The 20,122-nt window shown below is 41.3% G+C and overlaps 1 protein-coding gene across 3 annotated transcripts in view; it reads left to right on the forward strand.

Moving 5' to 3' along the window:
• Positions 1-20,122, forward strand: part of MYO16 (myosin XVI) — a 588,255-nt gene that overhangs the window by 228,851 nt on the left and 339,282 nt on the right. For all 3 annotated transcript variants that reach the window (XM_054013071.1, XM_054013089.1, XM_054013080.1), the window contains one exon: positions 12,885-13,009. In XM_054013071.1, the coding sequence (XP_053869046.1) occupies positions 12,885-13,009 (125 nt within the window). The remainder of the gene's footprint in view (positions 1-12,884; positions 13,010-20,122) is intronic.

The following is a 20,122-nucleotide window of genomic DNA, read 5'->3' on the forward strand; positions in this document are numbered from 1 at the left end:
ACTTCTTTAATAAAAAGCTTAACTACATGAATAGGCGAGTTGAAGTGTTCTCTAAGCTAGAGAGACCAGTTAGGATGGCCTTGCATAATGACAAGTTTCAGAGTAACAGCCGTGTTAGTCTGTATCCGCAAAAAGAAGAACAGGAGTACTTGTGGCACCTTAGAGACTAACAAATTTATTAGAGCATAAGCTTTCGTGGACTACAGCCCACTTCTTCGGATGCATATAGAATGGAACATATCAATGTTCTGCAGAGCTAGAATTGATATGCAAACTAGACACAATCAACTCCGGTTTGAATAAGGACTGGGAATGGCTGAGCCATTACAAACGTTGACTCTATCTCCCCTTGTAAGTACTCTCACACTTCTTATCACACTGTCTGTACTCGGCTAGCTTGATTATCACTTCAAAAGTTTTTTTTTTTCTCTTAATTAATTGGCCTCTCAGAGTTGGTAAGACAACTCCCACCTGTTTATGCTCTCTGTATGTGTGTATATATATCTCCTCATTATATGTTCCATTCTATATGCATCCGAAGAAGTGGGCTGTAGTCCACGAAAGCTTATGCTCTAATAAATTTGTTAGTCTCTAAGGTGCCACAAGTACTCCTGTTCTTCTTTTTGCAGTTAGGATGGCTTTCAGAGAATCTCCATAGTATCTTATTGGGTGATGACAACATATAAAGCAATAAAACATGATAACATTATATATCAAGTATCAAAGGGGTAGCCGTGTTAGTCTGGATCTGTAAAAGCAGCAAAGAGTCCTGTGGCACCTTATAGACTAACAGACATATAGGAGCATGAGCTTTCATGGGTGAATACCCACTTCTTCGGATGCATGTGAAAAAAGCTTTATATATCAAAGCTTTCAATCGCTGAACATACCTTGAGGACAGGCCACTGTTACCTGTCAATTGTTGAAGAGATGATTAACCATTTTGTGGGATTCATACAAACCATACTAAAACCCAGCTTCCTGAAACTGCAAATTTCACTAAATAAAAAAGAAAAATGAGCAGTATAATCACAAAGCATTTTCATCTTTTACACATTTATCCTAATCTTGTATGTTAAGGCCTGGTTGACACAGCAGGATTAATGCTATCCATTTTGTGTTTTCAAAATAATTCACAGCAGGCCAAGTCGGTGCTCAGCTTTCCGTCAGTAAAACAAAACTCAGGATTTAGACCCACGTCAAAATCCTTTACCAAGATGCATTTTTCCAATAGCCTGTGCCCAGTCACTTGTTAATCAGACTTCTGCAGTTTATTACATACATAAATTAATCTCTCTGCTATTTTTCTGATTAGTGCCATGCATTCTCATGAAAGTCTGGTCTTTTGAACTTCACACAGCCTTCAATTTGTGATTTTGTGAACAACACAATACAGCCTCTCCCCTGCACCACCACTACTAGAAGCCTTACACTATTCTCCATTCTATCGATCAATTCCTAAGATGTTCTCTTGATGTTTTCCATTGAATCATGCCATCTGACTTTAGCATTAAACGAAACTGGCAATGGAATGCAGAAAATATTCTAATAACTGCCTCTAATTACACAGAAACAAAATCAAGAGTTTTACATATAATTAAAGGCTCAGTTAAAAATGAATCTGAATGCTACTGTCTTCCCAAGCTGATGATTCAAAGTAGTATTGGAACAATTAACTTTGCAGGTATAGAAAACATTGGTAATTAGAGAGCTTTAAAGTTATGGTAAGCTACGATTTGTGTATTTTTATTTTTAGATCTCATCACTGTGGTATCTAAATCCATCTCAGTTCATAGCTAATCTTAAATCAGAACATAAAAATGTTTTCTAAATACTTTATATTGGAAAAGCAGAGTTATTCAGTCCTACTTATTGGACCTCTGCTGGGGACTATAATTAAAATGGCAGTCCCATAATGAGAGACAAGGCCATCTATGGAGATACTAAAACAGTGGTGTTTACTTGCCATTGTCACAGAGTTTAAAATCAAATGATCTAGTCTGAGCTGTATGTCGTAGGCCACTAAACACCCTCAGTAACCAGAACTGGTCCAAAATATTACAGCCTCAGGAGACTCAGCTCTTGTGTGCCACAGACCGAGAATAAGGTGCATCAATACATGAGGCCCCTGCAATGGCAGGGAATTGGTTACATGAGATATACCCAGATGATCCTAGCAAGTGAGCTGTGCCCGATGCTGCAGAAAGGAAGGTAAAACCCCCCCAAAGTCCCTGCCAATCTGACTTGGGGAAAAATTCCTTCCCAACCAGTAGAACAGGGATTTGTAAAGAGTGTTTCCATACTTTACACACACACACACACACACTTAGTAAATATTCTTTAGCTACAATATCTATGGTACATTTCATGAGGTTTTTCATTTTTATATTCAAAGTATTGCTAGAAGTCCCTGAAAAAAAAATTCTGAGATTGAGGGAAAAGCTGAGCAAAAAGACTAAAGTATCTGAGATCCGACAGAGAGGTTTCTCCTGAATCTGTGGACACAAACTCCCTTCTCCATTGTTCATTTTAACAACAAGATTTAATATGGGGAAGGCCTGAAGTGCTAAATGACATCCATCATATTAGGTGCATATTCTCCTTCCTTTTTACCTTTTAATATTCCCTAATTTGCTGAAGATACCATAATTTAAATAGATTTTCTCCTATGAGTTCTGTTTGTGCATTATCCACTAATCTTTGCTCTTTATTCTCCTGTTATTTTGGTCTTGTGCTAGTCTATTAACTGGCTTGTGAGTGTAAAATTGAAGGATTGGGTTTCTTTCTCTATTATTCTACATAATGTTTCTCTAGGTTGCCCTATTTTTCTCTTTCCAGGTGGTGTCCATAGTATCACTTGCTGTGGAAATTGTGTTGGTGGCATCAAATATGTCCATCATTGTCATCTTACCATATTTGATGTGTTAGGTTGTTTTACTCTACTTAGAATTTCTGATGTTACAAAACACTCTCTCCAATGGACTCTGTAGATCTTCTGTAGGCATTTATTTTGGAATGAATTTATTGTCTTATCAATTTTTGTTGTAGATTTCTATGACTCTGCTGTATTAAGGAGGACATACGTGGTGCCTGTGTTAAAAGTTCGTATTTTAGTGACAGTACCAATCATGCTACTTTTCCAAATATTTTTAAGGTTATGAAAGTTGTTGGCTGCTTTTTCATTGCCTAACATCTGGCATTGTGTCACTGACATTGCACATCTCACTCCCTAGACAGGTGAAATGATTTACTACTTCTAGTGTTTCTTTGGCCATTCTAATGATAATTTTTGGGACATTGAAAGTCATATATTTTGTTTTTCCCTTGTCAATGAGCAAACTAGCTTATTTTGCTGTATGGGCCAAAAGCTGGGTCTTTTCTTCCATTAAGCAATGTGTTGAATTAACCAGGACAATGTCATCAGCAAAAGCAAGTAATCCAATTGTGCTTCATCATTTGTCCATAAAATTCCTTGGTTTTCTTCTATGGTTACTTTCTTCATGACATCATCAATGACCAGTGCAAATTACAGTGGGGACATAATACACCCTTGCCTTACTCCAGTGGTCACTGCAAACCAATGACTAATACTGTCCCCTTCTCTGATTGCACATTTGTCATTATCATATAGATGCTTGAAAACTCTAACTATTTTTGCTGGTAGTTCATAGTATGCCACAATTTTCCCAAGACGGTCTCTGTGTATGCTTCAAAAGCATTCTGGAAATCTATAACATTTATCACAAGACGTGCTTGTCACTCCACACTGTGTTTTATAATGTGTCTGAAAAACAATATGGTCTTCACATGGCCTCACTGGTCTAAAAGCTGCTTGTTCCTTCCTGAAGTTCTGTTTGTTTCTTGATGACATTGCATACGATTTTCCCAGGCACTGAGAGTAACGTGATCTCTCTCCACTTACTGCAGTTGGTAAGGTACCGTTCCTTATCAATTTTACGATAAGGTTGCTCTTTCGCTGCTTTGGGTACTTTCTTTCATTTCATATTCTATCCAAAAATGCAAGGAAAGTCTGGAGATCATTTCATCACTTGTTTTAAGTATCTCTTCAGTAATGTTATCCTCTTTAGCTGCTTTGCCATTTTTGAGTTTACTGATGGCTTTTCTAACTTCTTCCATTATAATAACTCTCAAATCAATATCAAGCTCGATTGGTAGTCTTCATCACCAATACCTAGTAGTTTGCTTGGTCTTGGTCTATTTAATACAGCCTGAAAGTACTCTGCCCATCTTTTCCTTTGTTCTCCTCTACTAAGAGTCCTTCCATTTGCACTTTAATAGGGCTCCAATACTGGTAAAGTTTCCTTTTAACTGTTTGATTCAAGTTGTAAGGTCAAATCTTTGGTTAGCATCTTCAGTGTCTTGATATTTTCTATCAGTACATGCCCTTTTATTCTTCCAGCACATCTTTTTACCACTCTGTCAAGAGCTTCTATCTTCTTGCCACTTGCTACTCTCTTCACATGTGTTAGCACTGATAAATTTTGCTTTACACGTCTCTTTTCCACTGCTGTATTAGTAATCCATTTTCCCCTTTTATATTTCGTTGTTATTTGAATGGTCTTTGTACTTTCTAGATACCACTTTCTGATGTTTTCCCACAAAGTATCAGTGTCTTGGTTTTCTTCTGTTCATGCCAGGAGAACCATTGACCTGTTCTTCATTTCAAGCTGAAAAGCACTTTTTGTGTTTGGGTCTTCAAATTGTACACTGTTGATGTGTGGTCTTATTTTAACTTTCTTCTTCCTCTTTAACTTGACCTTTAGTTTAGCAATACCAAGATTATGGTCATTGCCCACACCTGTTCCTGTTTACCCATGTACATCTGCCAACAAGCTGTAAAGCTTTCTTGAAATACAGAAGTGATCTACCTGGTTCTTTGTAGTACCATTTGGGGGAGTTCCATGTCATGTTATGAATTTCTTTATTAGGAAATATTGTTCCATCTATCACTAGGTAATTCACACCACAGATTTCTGCTAATTATTTATCCTTTTGCCGCACTTGCACATAATTTTATCCAAACTATCATTGTTACTTCCAATCTTTGCATTACAATCACCCACATTCACTAGGATATCATGTTTGGGGACCTTGCTTAACACAGATTACAAATCATAAAAAGCATCATTTAGTTTTTTGTTGGTTGGTACATAGCATTCTGTAACTGTTTGTTTGAAGAATCTAGTGTGAAAGCAAGATCTAATAATTCATTCATTGACTGATTTTCACTCAGTCAGTGCCTATTGTGCTTCATTCAACAGCATTGCTACGTTTCCCATCTTCATGTCTATCATCCACATTCCTGGAGAAGATGATGGTCTTATTTGTTTCTCTAAAGTGTAGTTTTTGTTCATCTCTGTCCATCTATACTCATGGATTCCAAGGACATCAAGATGGTATCTATCCTTTTCTTTAATTATCTGAGCAGGTTTAGCAGCTTTGTACATTTTTTCACATTCCAAATCCAATTTTCAAACTGATCTGGCCTTGAACAAGGGACTTTTCAGGATATTATCCACTAATGCACAGATATATAACAATGCAGCTCTTATTAAAACAAGTTGGAATTAAATGGTTAAATCTCTAGTAACTACTTTGAAAAAGTAGGCATACATTCTGTGGGATATTGCCCATTTTTGTGGATTTTCAGACACCAATTACAGGGCTGACATTTTTTTGAAATGTTCTGCATTTCATGCACATATTCTGTTTTCCTGTATAGAAATCACAATAAAACTCAGCTTAATTATAGCTTATTATAGTGGCATTGTAATGCCTAATGAAATTAATCACTACTTGAAGAAAGCAGTAAGCAGTCTCCGCTTACCTAAGGGCAAACTCTGGGTACCCTAAACATTCTTTATGTTTGGGGAGAGGTGCTTCCAGTTTACTTTAGGCTTCATTTAATGCACAGCCCTGAATTGAGAGGAGAAGTGGTACTCCAATGCCCAGTGGGAGCTTTGGGAAGCATCGGGCTTCAAGTGGGCACAGTGCCTCCTAGAGCATAGGGAGAATGTGGTCTCTGTGCCCTCCTTGAAAAAGTTCAGTATCTGCTCTCTTCTAAATCTGGCAACCATCACTGGTTAGAGTATAGTCACAGACAGGGCCATGAACTTTCCACTCTGTCTGACTATTTGGGGAAGCTAGCACTCTAGAGGCCCTCACTCTGTGAAGTGCTTGTGTTCAGACGAGATTGGAAAATGCCACTGTGCCTTGTCCCCACAAAGAAATTCAGTGGAATGAGCTCCTTGTGTTCTTGTTCATTCCTGGCATGCCCACCACAGTTGCCAACTTTCACATGGTAAATAAGCAGTCTGGGACTGTGGTGGGCCCGCTGTGCACCCCTGACACTCTCCCCCCTTGCGCTGCTTGCCTCCCCCTTGCCCCTGCTTGCCGGGAGCTGATCAAAAAAAAAAAAGAAGCAACAAGCTGCAACCAGGGCTGGCTCCAGGCACCAGCCTGGCAAGCAGGTGCTTGGGGCGGCCTCTCCGGAGAGGGGCAGCATGTCCAACTAGTCGGCGGCAATTCGGCGGATGGTCCCTCACTCCAGCTCGGAGCAAAGGACTTCCAACCGAATTGCCGCCGCAGATCATGATCACGGCTTTTTTATTATTTTTTTTTTTTTGGCTGCTTGGGGTGGCCAAAACCCTGGAGCCGGCCCTGGCTGCAACAAGCCAAACAAGCAACAAGTTACAAGCCAAAAACTAGCCAACAAGGAGCTCACAAGCCAATTAAGCCAAAAACAAGCCCAATTTCTGCATTTTTTTTCATGGGTTTGGCATGTCTGATGCCCATCCAGGTGGAACTTGCCCTTATAATATATCAACAGTGCTATATTTGTTCTGCCTCATTATATCTTTTGTACAGTGCATCTTAAATTTCTATCTTCTCTCACAATACTGGGAGGAAAATTGTGGCACTTTAGGAAATTGACAAAGGGGGAATGGGAGAAAAATAAGAAGGGAGATGGAGAGGATCATGAGTGGTGACGGAAAATCCAGGCACAATGTCATCAATCACTAGTTTTCATTAAAATATATAGCAATTATGGTAAGAATGAATGCAGTCTAACACATCTTTAAATGTTCATCCTGTTTATATAATTTTGTTGCCTTGTTACAGTCATCTCTGCTGATCCCTTCCATCTGCTTCTCTTTCATTCACATCATTCACAATCTGTGCATAGTGCACATCAGTTCCCCTCTGTTTCATCTGTATCAGCTGCAGTTGTTCTTTGTACATACTGAAATAACTTGATTTTTCTGCTTGTCTTCTCATTAGAGCTCTTTTAGTTTTAGTTCTGTCTTGGTAATGTGCATCAGTGGCATTGAGAATGTGGTGCATTCAGGGGCATCCCTGAGATTTACAGGGCTCTGGGTGAAGATCAAAATGTGTGGGCCTGAGGCAGACTTCTGCAAGCAGCATAGTATATTTAAGTGTTAGGGAAGGTTTGGCAGCTAGGGAGGCTTTAGGATGGTTTTGTCATCTATGAGGGGGATTGAGCATGTCATTAATCAGTGGTGGCTTCATGAGGGTTTTGGTGTGGTGGGCTGGTGCACTGATTTCCCAGCACATGATATACAACAGGCAGGCAGCCTTCAGTTAGATGTATGCCCTTCTTCTCAGGAACACCTTTAAGAGAACTTATGAAGAGTATAAACAGTAAGAAATACCCAAACATCAACTACAACCAGCAGTTTCCACATACAGACCTGTGAGCAGGGCTCCAGCTCACACTCAGATGTTTCATCCTTGCTGTCTCCTAGGCAGCCATTTATACTTCCCCTGCTCCCTCTAGCAGTTCAGGTTTAATTGCAGCATTAAGTCTTTAGGGTCTGGGCTAGGGAGTGCTGTTGTACCCTGTCACAAATGGCTTGAAGCACTGGTCACTGCCAGTGTGGTGCAGGTTGGGTTGCCAAGTTGATCTTTCAGGTTTGAGGCACAGGGTGAATGACAGGCTAAGTCTGTGAGGTGCTCAACATGTTCTGCACTGCAATACTGACAGAACAGATCTGAAAGTATGGGGTCCTGTGCAGCCACACACAAAGGAAAACTTCTGATGTACACAGGTCTACCCTTTCACTCCAGAACAGGTTTGAGCTATCTTGGTTAGGAAGTGTGTGAAAGCTTTCAGTGTGACTGTATGTTTCATTTTGTTTTATAAAGAGAGGACTTCAACCTTTGGGAATGCCAGTATGTCCCCTTTCTTGAGCAAAATCTTCATTTAGAATGAAGTCTATGTTTGATTTTAAAGCAAAGCTTCAGTGGCGCATTAAAAATATCTGGTTTAAAGTTGACTGATAAAATACATTTCAAAGGGATGTTATTATTACTTACATTTCACATACAAGTTCCTTCTGTTTACTTAGGCACAATGTTTTCCAGTAAAATTTGTGACAGTAAAACTCTGATATGGGGTATGATCCTTATGTGTGTTTTTTTATTATATGGTGATATACCTATCTCATAGAGCTGGAAGGACCTTGAAAAGTCATTGAGTCCAATCCCCTGCTTTCACAGCAGGACCAAGTACTGTCCCTGACAGATTTTTGCAACAGATCTCTAAATGGCCCCCTTAAGGATTGAACTTACAACCCTGGGTTTGGGAGACCAATGCTCAAACCACTGAGCTATCCCTCCCCTGTTAGACTGAATTAAATAGTAATACTTAGAAAGTACTTCCTTTCATGGTATTTAGTTGCATTGTCAATTAGATGACTCAGATATAAATTGGTGAAACTAGAACTGAGTAGCAAATTATTATGCAACTTGTTGGTTCCATCTTTGACACATGGCAGACAGACATATTTGCTGTGTAATTTATTGCTGAAAATAGGAGAATTCTTTTTATATTTCTGTGTCTTGGGCTTGAGCCTTTAGGAGAATTGCGCATCCAAAATGCATCATCATCATTTAATCTTAGAAAACAAAGCACTGGTTTGTTAGAACTGGCAACACAATTTGAACTCAGTCTTGTATATCTGAAAATAAACTCATATCTTTCTGCTTACAGTACAATGAGAATGTATACATACTCAAGCTGCTATAACAAAAAAGGGAAAAAAATGTTATTTATATAATTGGTTTAGCTACCTCTAGACTACTGTTGCTTTATACCTTTCCACATGGTACATGTGCAAGATAAATGTTTTAGTCTCATTATGTACATTTTTCCTACTTTTAACAGAACTTTCTATTTAATTAATAAGCTAAAAGAAATTGTTTGAGTATATTGGCCCTTGGCTAATATTAGATATTTCATGTATCTAACAAGTCTTTTATTATTACTCCAGATGTGTGAATAATACATATGTCTTGTACTTTGAATGTTAAGGTGGTGGTGTTTAAAGTCCTACCTGAGCTCTGGAAATAAAGGCCTTTAAAGTTAGAAAATTTCAGAATTAAAATTGTTCATGCAACCTTCATTCACAACCCCCCCATGCATATGATATGGTAAGATAAGATTGTGAAGGCAACTATAATTCTGTTGCTTTTTATTCAAAGCATGCCCTGTAAGGTATAAGGATAAGATATTACATTATTAGTATGGGGAGTGAGCATGCTATTGCCTGTGGTGAGCCTCCTAGTATGCCAAGTGTGAACTAGGTTTTTCCAAAGGCTGAGGAGACTTAGCTAACCTGAGTACTTGAAAAGACAAAGAAACCTCCGACTTTTTGCCAACCCTAACTTTAGTGCTTACTAAACATTATATAAGGCAAGATATTTTTAAGCCATTATAGTAATTAAACATTATTGTCTTAATATTTTTGTCCGGGGGCCAGGAGTATTGATGGTGGAGTGGCGGATATATATGTATTCTAGTTTATCTATTGCTACATTTGTTATATTAACAGAGGGGTAGCCATGTTAATCTGAATCTGTAAAAAGCAACAGAGGGTCCTGTGGCACCTTTAAGACTAACAGACCAAATAACTGTTATTTGTTATATTGGTATTGCTACTTTTATTGGGGCTTGAGAGGCATGTAACCATTAACAACCTTCTGAAATAGACTTATCATAATTGTTTGCAGGTGGAACTGAGAAGAGGAAACAAATGACAAATTCAAATTTCAGTAGTAAACTTAATATTTCAAGCCTATTTTCACAATTACTCTCTGCACTACAGATCAGTTGCAATTAAAAAGCATCGTCACTGTCACTCATGTTTCACCCCTCACCTCCAACATCTTTCAGTCTGCGTATATACATGAGTGTTGAACTAGAGGGAAAAACATTTGAAGTGAGTGCTATGAGGTGACATGACTGGTGATATGGACTTTATTTAGGTCCCACAAAAGTTTGGCTATTTAAGCCTCAGTGTTTATAAAAGAGTCAAGTCGTTGGGATAAGAAGGTGGTTTGGGTGGTGAACAACAATCTGTCACTCTATTGTTAAAAAACAAGATGGAGAAAGGTGAGAGCAAGAGGGAAGAGGAGGTGGAATTGATAGTACATAGGATACGAGTGTACCTGCACGTTTTATTGAGGTCTTTTAATCTGTGATTTGTGAAATGCAAATCTGTACATAGAGGAAAACCCCCTGTTCTGACAGAAAGAATGCTTAGATTCTGTATCGAATATTGTATGAAATTAAAAGTGCATTCTTGTCTACAACTGTCAGTCAATAGCAAGTAAGCACATATTGCTCTTCATTGGCACAATATCACCATTAAGGGACCAAATTCCTGTGACCTTACTCATGCAGATAGTCTCATTGACTGCCATAGGACTACTTGCAGTAAGATTGGTGTGATTTGTCTCTAGGTGTTAAACTGTATGACAGACATCACCTAACTGATTTATCCCATTCTTTTCAGTCAGTGAGATGCTGCAGCAGCCAAAATACAGTACCACAAACAACATTGCTACATCCTACATGTGAAAATTCATCCTTCACTTTTAGAATTAAAAGGAGTGCATGCATAAACCATTTCTTAACTACCAATAACTCTGATTATGAAGATAACTATAGCTTAGCAAATATGAAATTTTGTACAGGAAAATGTTGCAGTTGTGCTGACATCCTGCATATCAAGCTTGAAGCCAATGCGAATTAAAATAGCAGCAGCATAAAACTCTATACAAATGGATAAATGAAAAGAATATGGTTAAAGATTCTTACTTGAAGCAGTGTTTCCAAATGCTAATAAAATAATAGTACATGTGCCAAGTTCCACAGTTACAATAGCTCATACCTTTGTGTCAAATCTTTCTTGACTTTTATGAGTAGTCCAGGGCCCTGATCCATAAGCAACTATCCATGAGGGCAAGTTTGAGGCCCAGTTGAGCTCAGTGGGGCTATTTAAATGAGTAAGGAAAGAAGGGTAGGCAATTTATTTTTGTACATTTCATAAACATTGAAAACAAAATAGAAGCTAAGGTCTTCATTAAAATGTGTATATAGATAGAGAGAAAAAAACCCAGGATCAATCAATTTACTTTCGTGGTGAAAAATAAACCAAAGGTTAAAATAAAGGCTCCTGTGTGATTTTTAATTCTAGATTTTTTTTTACTGGGAGTTATATTAATGTAGGAGGACAGGATTTGCCCACATATGAGATTTATTTTCCCAATACAGCAATCTAATTTTCTTCAGTTTAGTTTTATATTTCTTTTTAACAGTACTGTCCTGCAGAGGCTGTGAGGAGACAGAGCTGTATAAAGATATGAATGAGTGAATGTGGCTTTTAATATTAGGACTCCTAGTACTCCACACCTGATTTGGAATCATTTGAATATCTGCATGCAAATAAAACTTAGAACACGAGACAGCCTGTGGATGGTAGGAAGAAATAATGGGCCTGATTCTCCCCAGCCTTGCATGTAGTGTAGCCATTTACACCCATGCAAATTGGGTTAAAACATTACCTCGTCAGAAGAGTAACATTTTATGCTCATTTCATATTTTCTTTTTGTAGGTATAAATGACAATACAGGGTGCAGGGCAGTGGAGAATCAGGCCCAGAATCTTGATTGAATATTATATTATCAAAATGTAACTAACTGCCAACTTCATCACCAAACATCTTTGTTCTACCTTGTCATGGGTTCACCTGAACCAGTGGAGTATCTCATAAAGCTAGCTCCCTTTCATTTTACAGCAGGCAAACTGATACCCAACTTGAGATGGCCATCTGGGCTTGAAGTTCTTCAATATGAACAAAACAGTATTTCGCTGACTCTGTCAAAAGGGGCAGTCAGTGTTAGGTCCTGATGAGGCAGGGTTAAGATGAGAAAGATCCTTCCTCCCTTCTCCCAGTTTCCCCAGAACTGCCCCCTGGAGGAAGGCAGCAGACAGTCCTTTTTACCTTGCATGCGGGGCCTGATTGGCTTTTGCCCACTCCAGACCTTTCAAGCCACTGGAGGACCAATTCTTATTGGTTCGGCTAGCAACTGATCCTGGATGATATTTTAAGGGATCTCTTAGAGGTCTAAACCCACTGTTCTTTTCCCCCACTTTTAAGCTGGGTGCACCAAAGTGACAGGGTCTTGTCACACACCCCTTTCCACCATCCTAGTTTTGCCCTTTTCCTACTGAAAGCCCTTTAGGGAAGAGATCAGGCCTAATTCTCCTCTCATTTGCACCAATTTTACACCTTACCAACTTCATGGCCATTAGTGGCATTATTCCTGATTTACATTGATGTGAAGAGTCAGGCCCATGCACTTGAAGAGAATAATCTTCTCTGACATTATACAATTGAGGCATTTGTAAGTGAACATTTAGACCTGCTCTTCATCCTGTTCATTCAGTGCCTACCAATCAAAAGATCAAAACAAAATAAGCATTCATAGTTGAAAGTCTGAATAAAATGGAAGATTTTAGCCTTTTTTCTTTAAATGTTTTATTTTCTTCTGCACAGGTGTGGATCTGAACTCACTGCGCCAGATGAAGATTCAGAGACCTATGACAATGCTTGCAGATGTCAAACAACTTATATTGGCTGGAGGGAGTGTGAATCAGAAGAATGATAAAGGAATTACACTGGTAAGTACATGTTGATTCAGATCCCAATCCTGTGAACATGCATTTGCTTCACTTTTCACACGTGAGTAGTCCCAATGAAGTGCATAAATATTTGCAAGTTGGGGTCTAAGGCTTTTGGCTTCAGTGGGGCTCTGTGCAGGTAGAAGGGTCTGCCTATACAGAGACAGATGCAGGATGGGGGATGAAATCAATGTGCCTGCATGCTACATAAAGTAGGATCCAGTTATTGGTTTGTACGATATTTGGCATTTTAAAGTAGGTTAGTATTACATCTATTTCATAAAGACGTGTTTCTTACTCATTCATAGTTTTGAAAACTACGCTGTACATATGCATCTATATGAGCCCTTGGACATTTGAGTGATGGGAACTTTAAAAAAAAACCTTAGGCAGAAAAATATGGTACTGCACAGATTTTCAAGCCATCATGATATGAACTCCTGCATAACACAGGCCCTAGAATTTCACCCAGTGATTAACTTCTGATTGACCCATAACTTTTGGCTGAGCAAAAGCATATCGTTCAGAAAGATATCCAGTCTTGATGTAAAGACTTCAAGTGATGGATAATACACCACATTGCTAGGTAAATTATTCTAATGATTAACAACTGTCACTGACCAAAATTCATGCCTTATATCTAGTCTGCGTTTGTTTAGCCTCCAGCCACTGGATCTTGTTACACCTTTGTCTGCTATATTAAAAAGCCCTCTACTATCATTTTTGAAACGGCTGCCATTTCAACTGTCCAGTTTCATTGTATCACAATAATATCAAATTATTGCTTCCTAATATAAAAAGCAATAGCACAGCTATGATAGGATATATCTCAATGTACAATCTCTGGTATTGTTATATACCATGAGGGAAGAACAGGGAGTTTGTCCTCGGAATCCAAATATGGAATTTCCTGACTTTATATTCTTAGATATTTATTGCAAATAATCTAAAATCAGAAAAAAAGGGTCTCTGAAATGTTATCTGATTAATTCCATGGTTTTAAAATATCACTGTTGTCTTTAAAATATCATCAATTAAAACATTAATTGAACATGTGAGTAGCAGCAGGTGTTTACATGGCTGGGATTATCAAGGAGTTCAGTTTTAGTGGTATGTAGCCGGACACAGCTGACTTCTTTTACTTCTTCAAGTGTTGGTCCCTATGTGTATTCTATAAGTGGGTATGCATACGCACCATGCACCCGAGTTTGGAAGTTCTTCAAAGCAGTGCCCGTTGACCTACATGTGCAGTAGCTTCCCTCATGTTCCAACTATGGGTATAATAGGGGGTGTAGATCAATGCCTTGCCAATTCCTTCTTATTGGCTCATGACCCGAGTCAGAATTATGTTCTCCTACAGTAACAACCCGTAAAATAAACTCACTGTAAATAGTTTTTATATCTAGTTTGTGAGTCACAGTTATTATAGTGTATAGTCTGTATAGCAGGGGTCGGCAACCTCTGGCACGCGGCTTGCCAGGGTAAGCACCCTGGTGGGCCAGGCCAGTTTGTTTACCTGCCGCGTCTGCAGGTTCGGCTGATCCCTCGGCCCAAGCTGCTTCTCGCCGCCCACATTGGCCTGGAATGGCAAACCGCGGCCAGTAGGAGCCGCGATCGGCGAAACCTGCGGACGTGGCAGGTAAACAAACTGGCCTGTCCCGTCAGGGTGCTTAACCTAGCGAGCCATGTGCCAGAGGTTGCCGACCCCTGCTGTATAGGATAGTTCCCCCTTCCACCCCATTCAGGGGGAAAACCTCCCTGGTCTTGGACTATGCCCAGAGTCCCAGGATTCAGGAATTGCATCTCCTTTCCTTGCTCCTTCTCCATCAGTGATGTCAATGGTGCCTGTACTGCTAGGTAAAACATACATCTCTGCAAAGTGCAGCATTTGTAGATTTTCCAACCCAGAACTAGAGAGGCCCAAGAGCTCTGACTTAAGTTCCTGATTGAGGAAGCTAGGAGGCCCCACTCTGACCCGGACCCAGGAGATTCCCCTCCGTACATTGGACTCAGCCATCTACCAGCACCCCTCCAAGCACGAGCCTTGGAGTGGACCCTCTGCCACTGAAGCCTAAAGACTCCTTGAATAGGGCTCCCCATGAGAGAAAAGGGCACTCTCATGGATGCACCGCAGAGGACTGCCATAAAAAATGCATTTCCTCCCCAAGCTGGTCCAGGTCAATTGAGATTCATGTATGGATCCCACGGTACTGGCACCAAAGACCCTCAGGCTTGAGGGCAAGGCACAAGGCAGTGTCAGTGGGACCAAAATGTAATGATAGGCGCTTGCTGGTCCCATCTTCTAGTGCGAGTCAGGAAGCACCAATCGGTAACACCTCATTTAGTCAAAGTACAACCGACTGTGATGGATCCTTCTGGTGTTCCCATGGGAACTCCTCAAACTCTGGGCCACACTGAGACTTTTGTAACACCAGAGGATATATTTCTCCCCTATCTGCTGTCTCCACTCCTTTTGGGCCCCTCACTTCTAAGAGATGTCTTTACCCCTCAGGAAGAACCATTCTCAATGTCCCAGGAGCAACTTTTGTCATTGGGCAGAGCACCCCAGTACTGATGGTACCACTGCTACTGACTGAACCATCCTCGTAAGTGGAGGAGCTAGAGGAGAAAGGATCTCCAAGAAGGCCCAGGAGCCCTGATAGACAGTCAAGAGGCTATGCTTACCATCCCTCTGGATATGAACCCTCCATAGAGAAGTGGTACAGATTCCCTTTCAGGCTGCCAAGACTGATGGATCCCTTCTTCTGGCCCAAGGGCCCCTCCAGGGCAAGTACATGGATCCCTCTCAGGAACCGTTCCTCTCCTCCCCCTCTCATCATCTGGTTCTGTCGGTTTACAAAGAGGAAGAGCCAGAGCTGTTACCGCCAGTTCCAATGGGGGCTTCTTTGTCTTTTCTAGATGATGCAGCTAACCTGTCGCTGACAATTTACAGATCCCGCTGGAAGAGGTTCAGAACCCCAAACTCTTGGACATTTTACAGCCACAAGGACTGACCAAAATAGCCCTTCCAATTAATGAGGCTATCTTGGAACTGGCCAGAACAATTTGACACACATTAACATCATGTGTCCCTACACCAAAGAGGCATTATTTTGTTCCTCCTAAAGGAGCTGACTTTCTTTTTTCCCCACCCTGGCCCTAACTCTCTAGTGATATGCATCCACAAAAAGAAGTTGGTCGCACTACCAGAAATCCACCCCTGCAGAAAATGGCCCAAAGAGACTGGACCTTCTTGGGAGGAAGGTATTCTCCTCCTCATGTCCGCAATTTTGCATACGTAGTTACCAATCTCTATTAGCTAAATACAATTTTAATACCTACAGCAGCCTTGCAGACTTCAAAGATAAACTCCCCATGAAAGGCTGAGCCCAATTCCAATCTTTTATAGCCGAGGGAAGATTGGTGGTGAACGTAGCTCTTTAGGACTCCACAGATACGGCATTTAGAAGTTTGGACACAGGATTTGTCATGTGAAGGGACTCCTGACTCCAGTTGTCATGCTTTCTTAGAGAAGTCCAAAACACCATTCAAGACCTTCCCTTCAATGTGTCCAATCTCTTTAACAAGAAGACAGACGAGTCTCTTTGCTCTCTAAAGGACTCATGAGCCACACTGCGATCCCTAGGGATTTGCATTCCAGCACCCAGGAAGAGACACCAGAGGCAGTCCTTTAGGTCACAGGTACCCCCTTCACATGGTCCATATTACCAGCATCTAACCAAGCCTCCACGTAAATAGCAAAGGACTAAGAAGTCCGCTTTCCCAGCTTCCTGGGCTGCCACATATTCTGCCTACTCACAGCTGCAGGTCCAGGGCCAATTTTGAGATAAAGGTTGAGACCCAGGCACCAACACAGATGCTACCTTGCCCTGTCATCTTTGGAGGCCATCTTACTTTCTTTGCCCACACCCTGAACAAGATCACCATGGACAGTTGGGTTCTGGAGATTATGTATCAGGGATACTCTGAAGAGTTTCTTTCCTACCCTCTTCACAAGCCACCTCACTGATCACCCTCTGGGAACCACTCTCATCAACTAATTCTTCAACAAGAGAAAGAATCCCTTGTTCGCCAGGGAGTGATAGAATACATCCTGCCTCAATACCAAAGGAGAGGTTTCTATTCCCCATAGTTCCTAATCCCCCAAAAAGACAGAGGGTGGAGACCCATCCTGGACCTTTGGCAATTCAACATCTTTATTTGAAAGCTAAAATTTAGGATGATTATGCTAGCATCTATAATCCTCTTCCTCCGGAAGGAATGTGGCTCACAGTTCTCAACATGATGAGCACATATTTTCACATAGATATTCACCGATATCACAGGAAATTCCTCAACTTCATGGTTGGTCAAGAGCACTACCAGTTTTGTGTCCTCCCCTTTGGGCTGGCTATGGCACCCAAGGTATTAATCAAAGTGTTTGCCCTGGTAGCTGCTCAAATATGACATAGGGGATATACGGTGTTCCTATAGCTGGACAATTGGCTCCTATAGGCTGCTCTTGCCAGGAAGTCATGTTAGAAATAAGGTTTCTTTGGCACCTTCTTACCACCTTAGGGATTTGCATAAACAAAGAAAAGTCTGTTTTGTCCCCTTGAAAGACAATACATTTTATAGGGGTGATGCTGGATTTAGTGTCCATGAGAGCATTTCTCCCCACAGACAAGTTTTATGCAATGAGCAACTTGATCTCATACATTACATGCAGACTGCAAGCTATGATACTCGGGTGTCTTTCTCTGCTAGGCCACATGGCTACATGCAGCTACAGGACACCATTCGTCAGACTCCACTTGAGATGTCAGCAAGCTTGGCTCCACTCAATCTACCAACCAAGCAGAGATCACATTGACTCCAGTGTCACTGTTCCTACCAGAGTTCTCATCTTCCTTGTATGGTGGTCCAACTACACAGGGTCATGATGGGAACTCCCTTCAACCCTCTCATACCGAAGGCCACTATTTTGACAGACAACTCCCTTACAGAGTGGGGAGCTCACCTGGTCACCACACTGCTCAGGATACCTTGACCCCAAGAGAGACCAGACTATACATAAACTTACTAGAACTGAGAGCAGTATGCCTTGCATGCAAGGGCTTCCTTCCTCCCATATGCTCACTCCATTTGTAGATAATGTCAGACAATATCACCACAATGGTCTGTATCAACAAACAGGAGTGTGATCTCGTCCTCTCTGTGGGGAAGCACTTTGGAATTGATGTCTCAGAAACTGCATTATGATACAAGGTGCATACCTCTTGGATATTCACAACTGCCTGGCAGACAGGCTGAGCAGATGCTTCTCCACAGACCATGAATGGGAGATACACAACACTGTTCTAGCCGACATAGTTCCATAATGGGGAACTCCCCTATGTGACCTCTTTGCAACCCAGACAAACAGGAAGCTCCCCGTGTATTGCTCCAGGAAAGCCATGGGCCGCAATTCCCAAGGTGACGCCTTTCCTCCCATCCCCCTACTACCACAAATTTCTGAAAGATCTGTCATGGCAGACCCACCGTCATCCTTCAGGGTCCCTACTGGCTCAGACAAGTCTGGTTCACAAGACTCCTAATGATGTCCGCATGCCCACCAATCAGAATCCACCCATTTCAGGGCACCCTAACTCAGATGGGGGTTGATCAAGCACCCCAACCCAGACCTACTCCATGTTGTGGCCTGGTGTTTAGATGGGTGTCAGACATAGAATGCTGGTGCTCCACCCCATCCAAAAACTCTTCAGCCAAAGTCAGAAGGATTCCACTAGATCCTGCTACTGGGCCAAATGGTGGTGTTTCATGCCCTGGGCACAATGCCATCAGTATCCATGGGGAAGTCATACAGTCATCATCCTGATCATTCTAGATTATCTTTTCACCTCGAAGAGGCCCGTAGTTCACTGCAAATACACCTGGCAGCAATTAGTGCCTTCCTTCCTTTGGTGAAGGGACGTTCTATCTTCATACACCCACCCACAGTTTGATTTATAAAGAGCTTGATCAGGACCTTTCCAGCAGTCATTAAACCTATACTTCAGTGGGGCCTAAACCTTGTCCTTTCAGTATTCACAGGCTTGCCCTTCGAGTCAATGGTAACATGTGCCATGACCTACCTATCTATGAAGGTGCATTCCTAGTGACCATAACTTCAGCCAGGAAGATCAGTGAACTAGAAGCTATGATGGCAGACCCTCCATATACAATAGAGAAGGTTTTCCTTAGGTTACACCCCAAATTACTCCCTAAGATTGTTTCTGAGTTCCATGTCAATCAATTGGTTCACTAACCTGTATTGGTCCTGAAATGCCAGGCCTCTTGCACAGACAAGAGACTTCACACTCTGGACATCAGATGTGCCCTGGCACTCTACCTACGAAGAGCCAAACAGTTTAGAAAATCTCCGAGATTCTTTGTTGCCAAAGCAGAATGGTTGCATGGATAGGCCAAATTCCACAGAGGATTTCTTAAGTGGGTTTCAGGACGCATATTAAAATGCTACAAAATAGCACACCTTCCCTCTTCTGGGGGTATCACAGATCACTCCATGTGAGCACAAGTGGTCTCCGTGGCATCCCTATCGGATGTTCTGCTACAGGACATCTGCAGAGTGGCAACTTGGAGTTCTGTCCACACCTTCTCATTACACGACTCTCTCACTCAAGCTGCAGCTACGGGTGAGGCCAAAGGACTGGCTGTACTACAAGCATCTCTGCTACCAGCTTTCTCGTACCCTACTGCACTCTGAACATTGCCAGCTAGTCACCCACTTGTGGAATACACATAGGGACCAGCACTCAAAGAAGAAATGGAAGTTACATACTGGTACTGGAGGTTCTTGAAGATGTGTGGTCCCCATCTGTATTCCACTACCCACCCTTCTTCCCCTTTGCTCTGGATCCTGTAGGATTGCAGTAAGAAGGGGAACTGGAGAGGTGTTGACCCACACCACTTATTATACTCCCTGTCAGGAACACAAGAGAAGCTACTGGGCACATGTGGGTCAACAGACACTACTTTGAAGAACTTCTGGATTTGGGCACATGGCATGCATACCTATGTTTGGAGTACAGCTAGGTACCAGACATCTTGAAG

Source organism: Malaclemys terrapin, chromosome 1 (assembly GCF_027887155.1).
Source record: "Malaclemys terrapin pileata isolate rMalTer1 chromosome 1, rMalTer1.hap1, whole genome shotgun sequence".
Lineage (NCBI taxonomy): Eukaryota > Metazoa > Chordata > Testudines > Emydidae > Malaclemys > Malaclemys terrapin.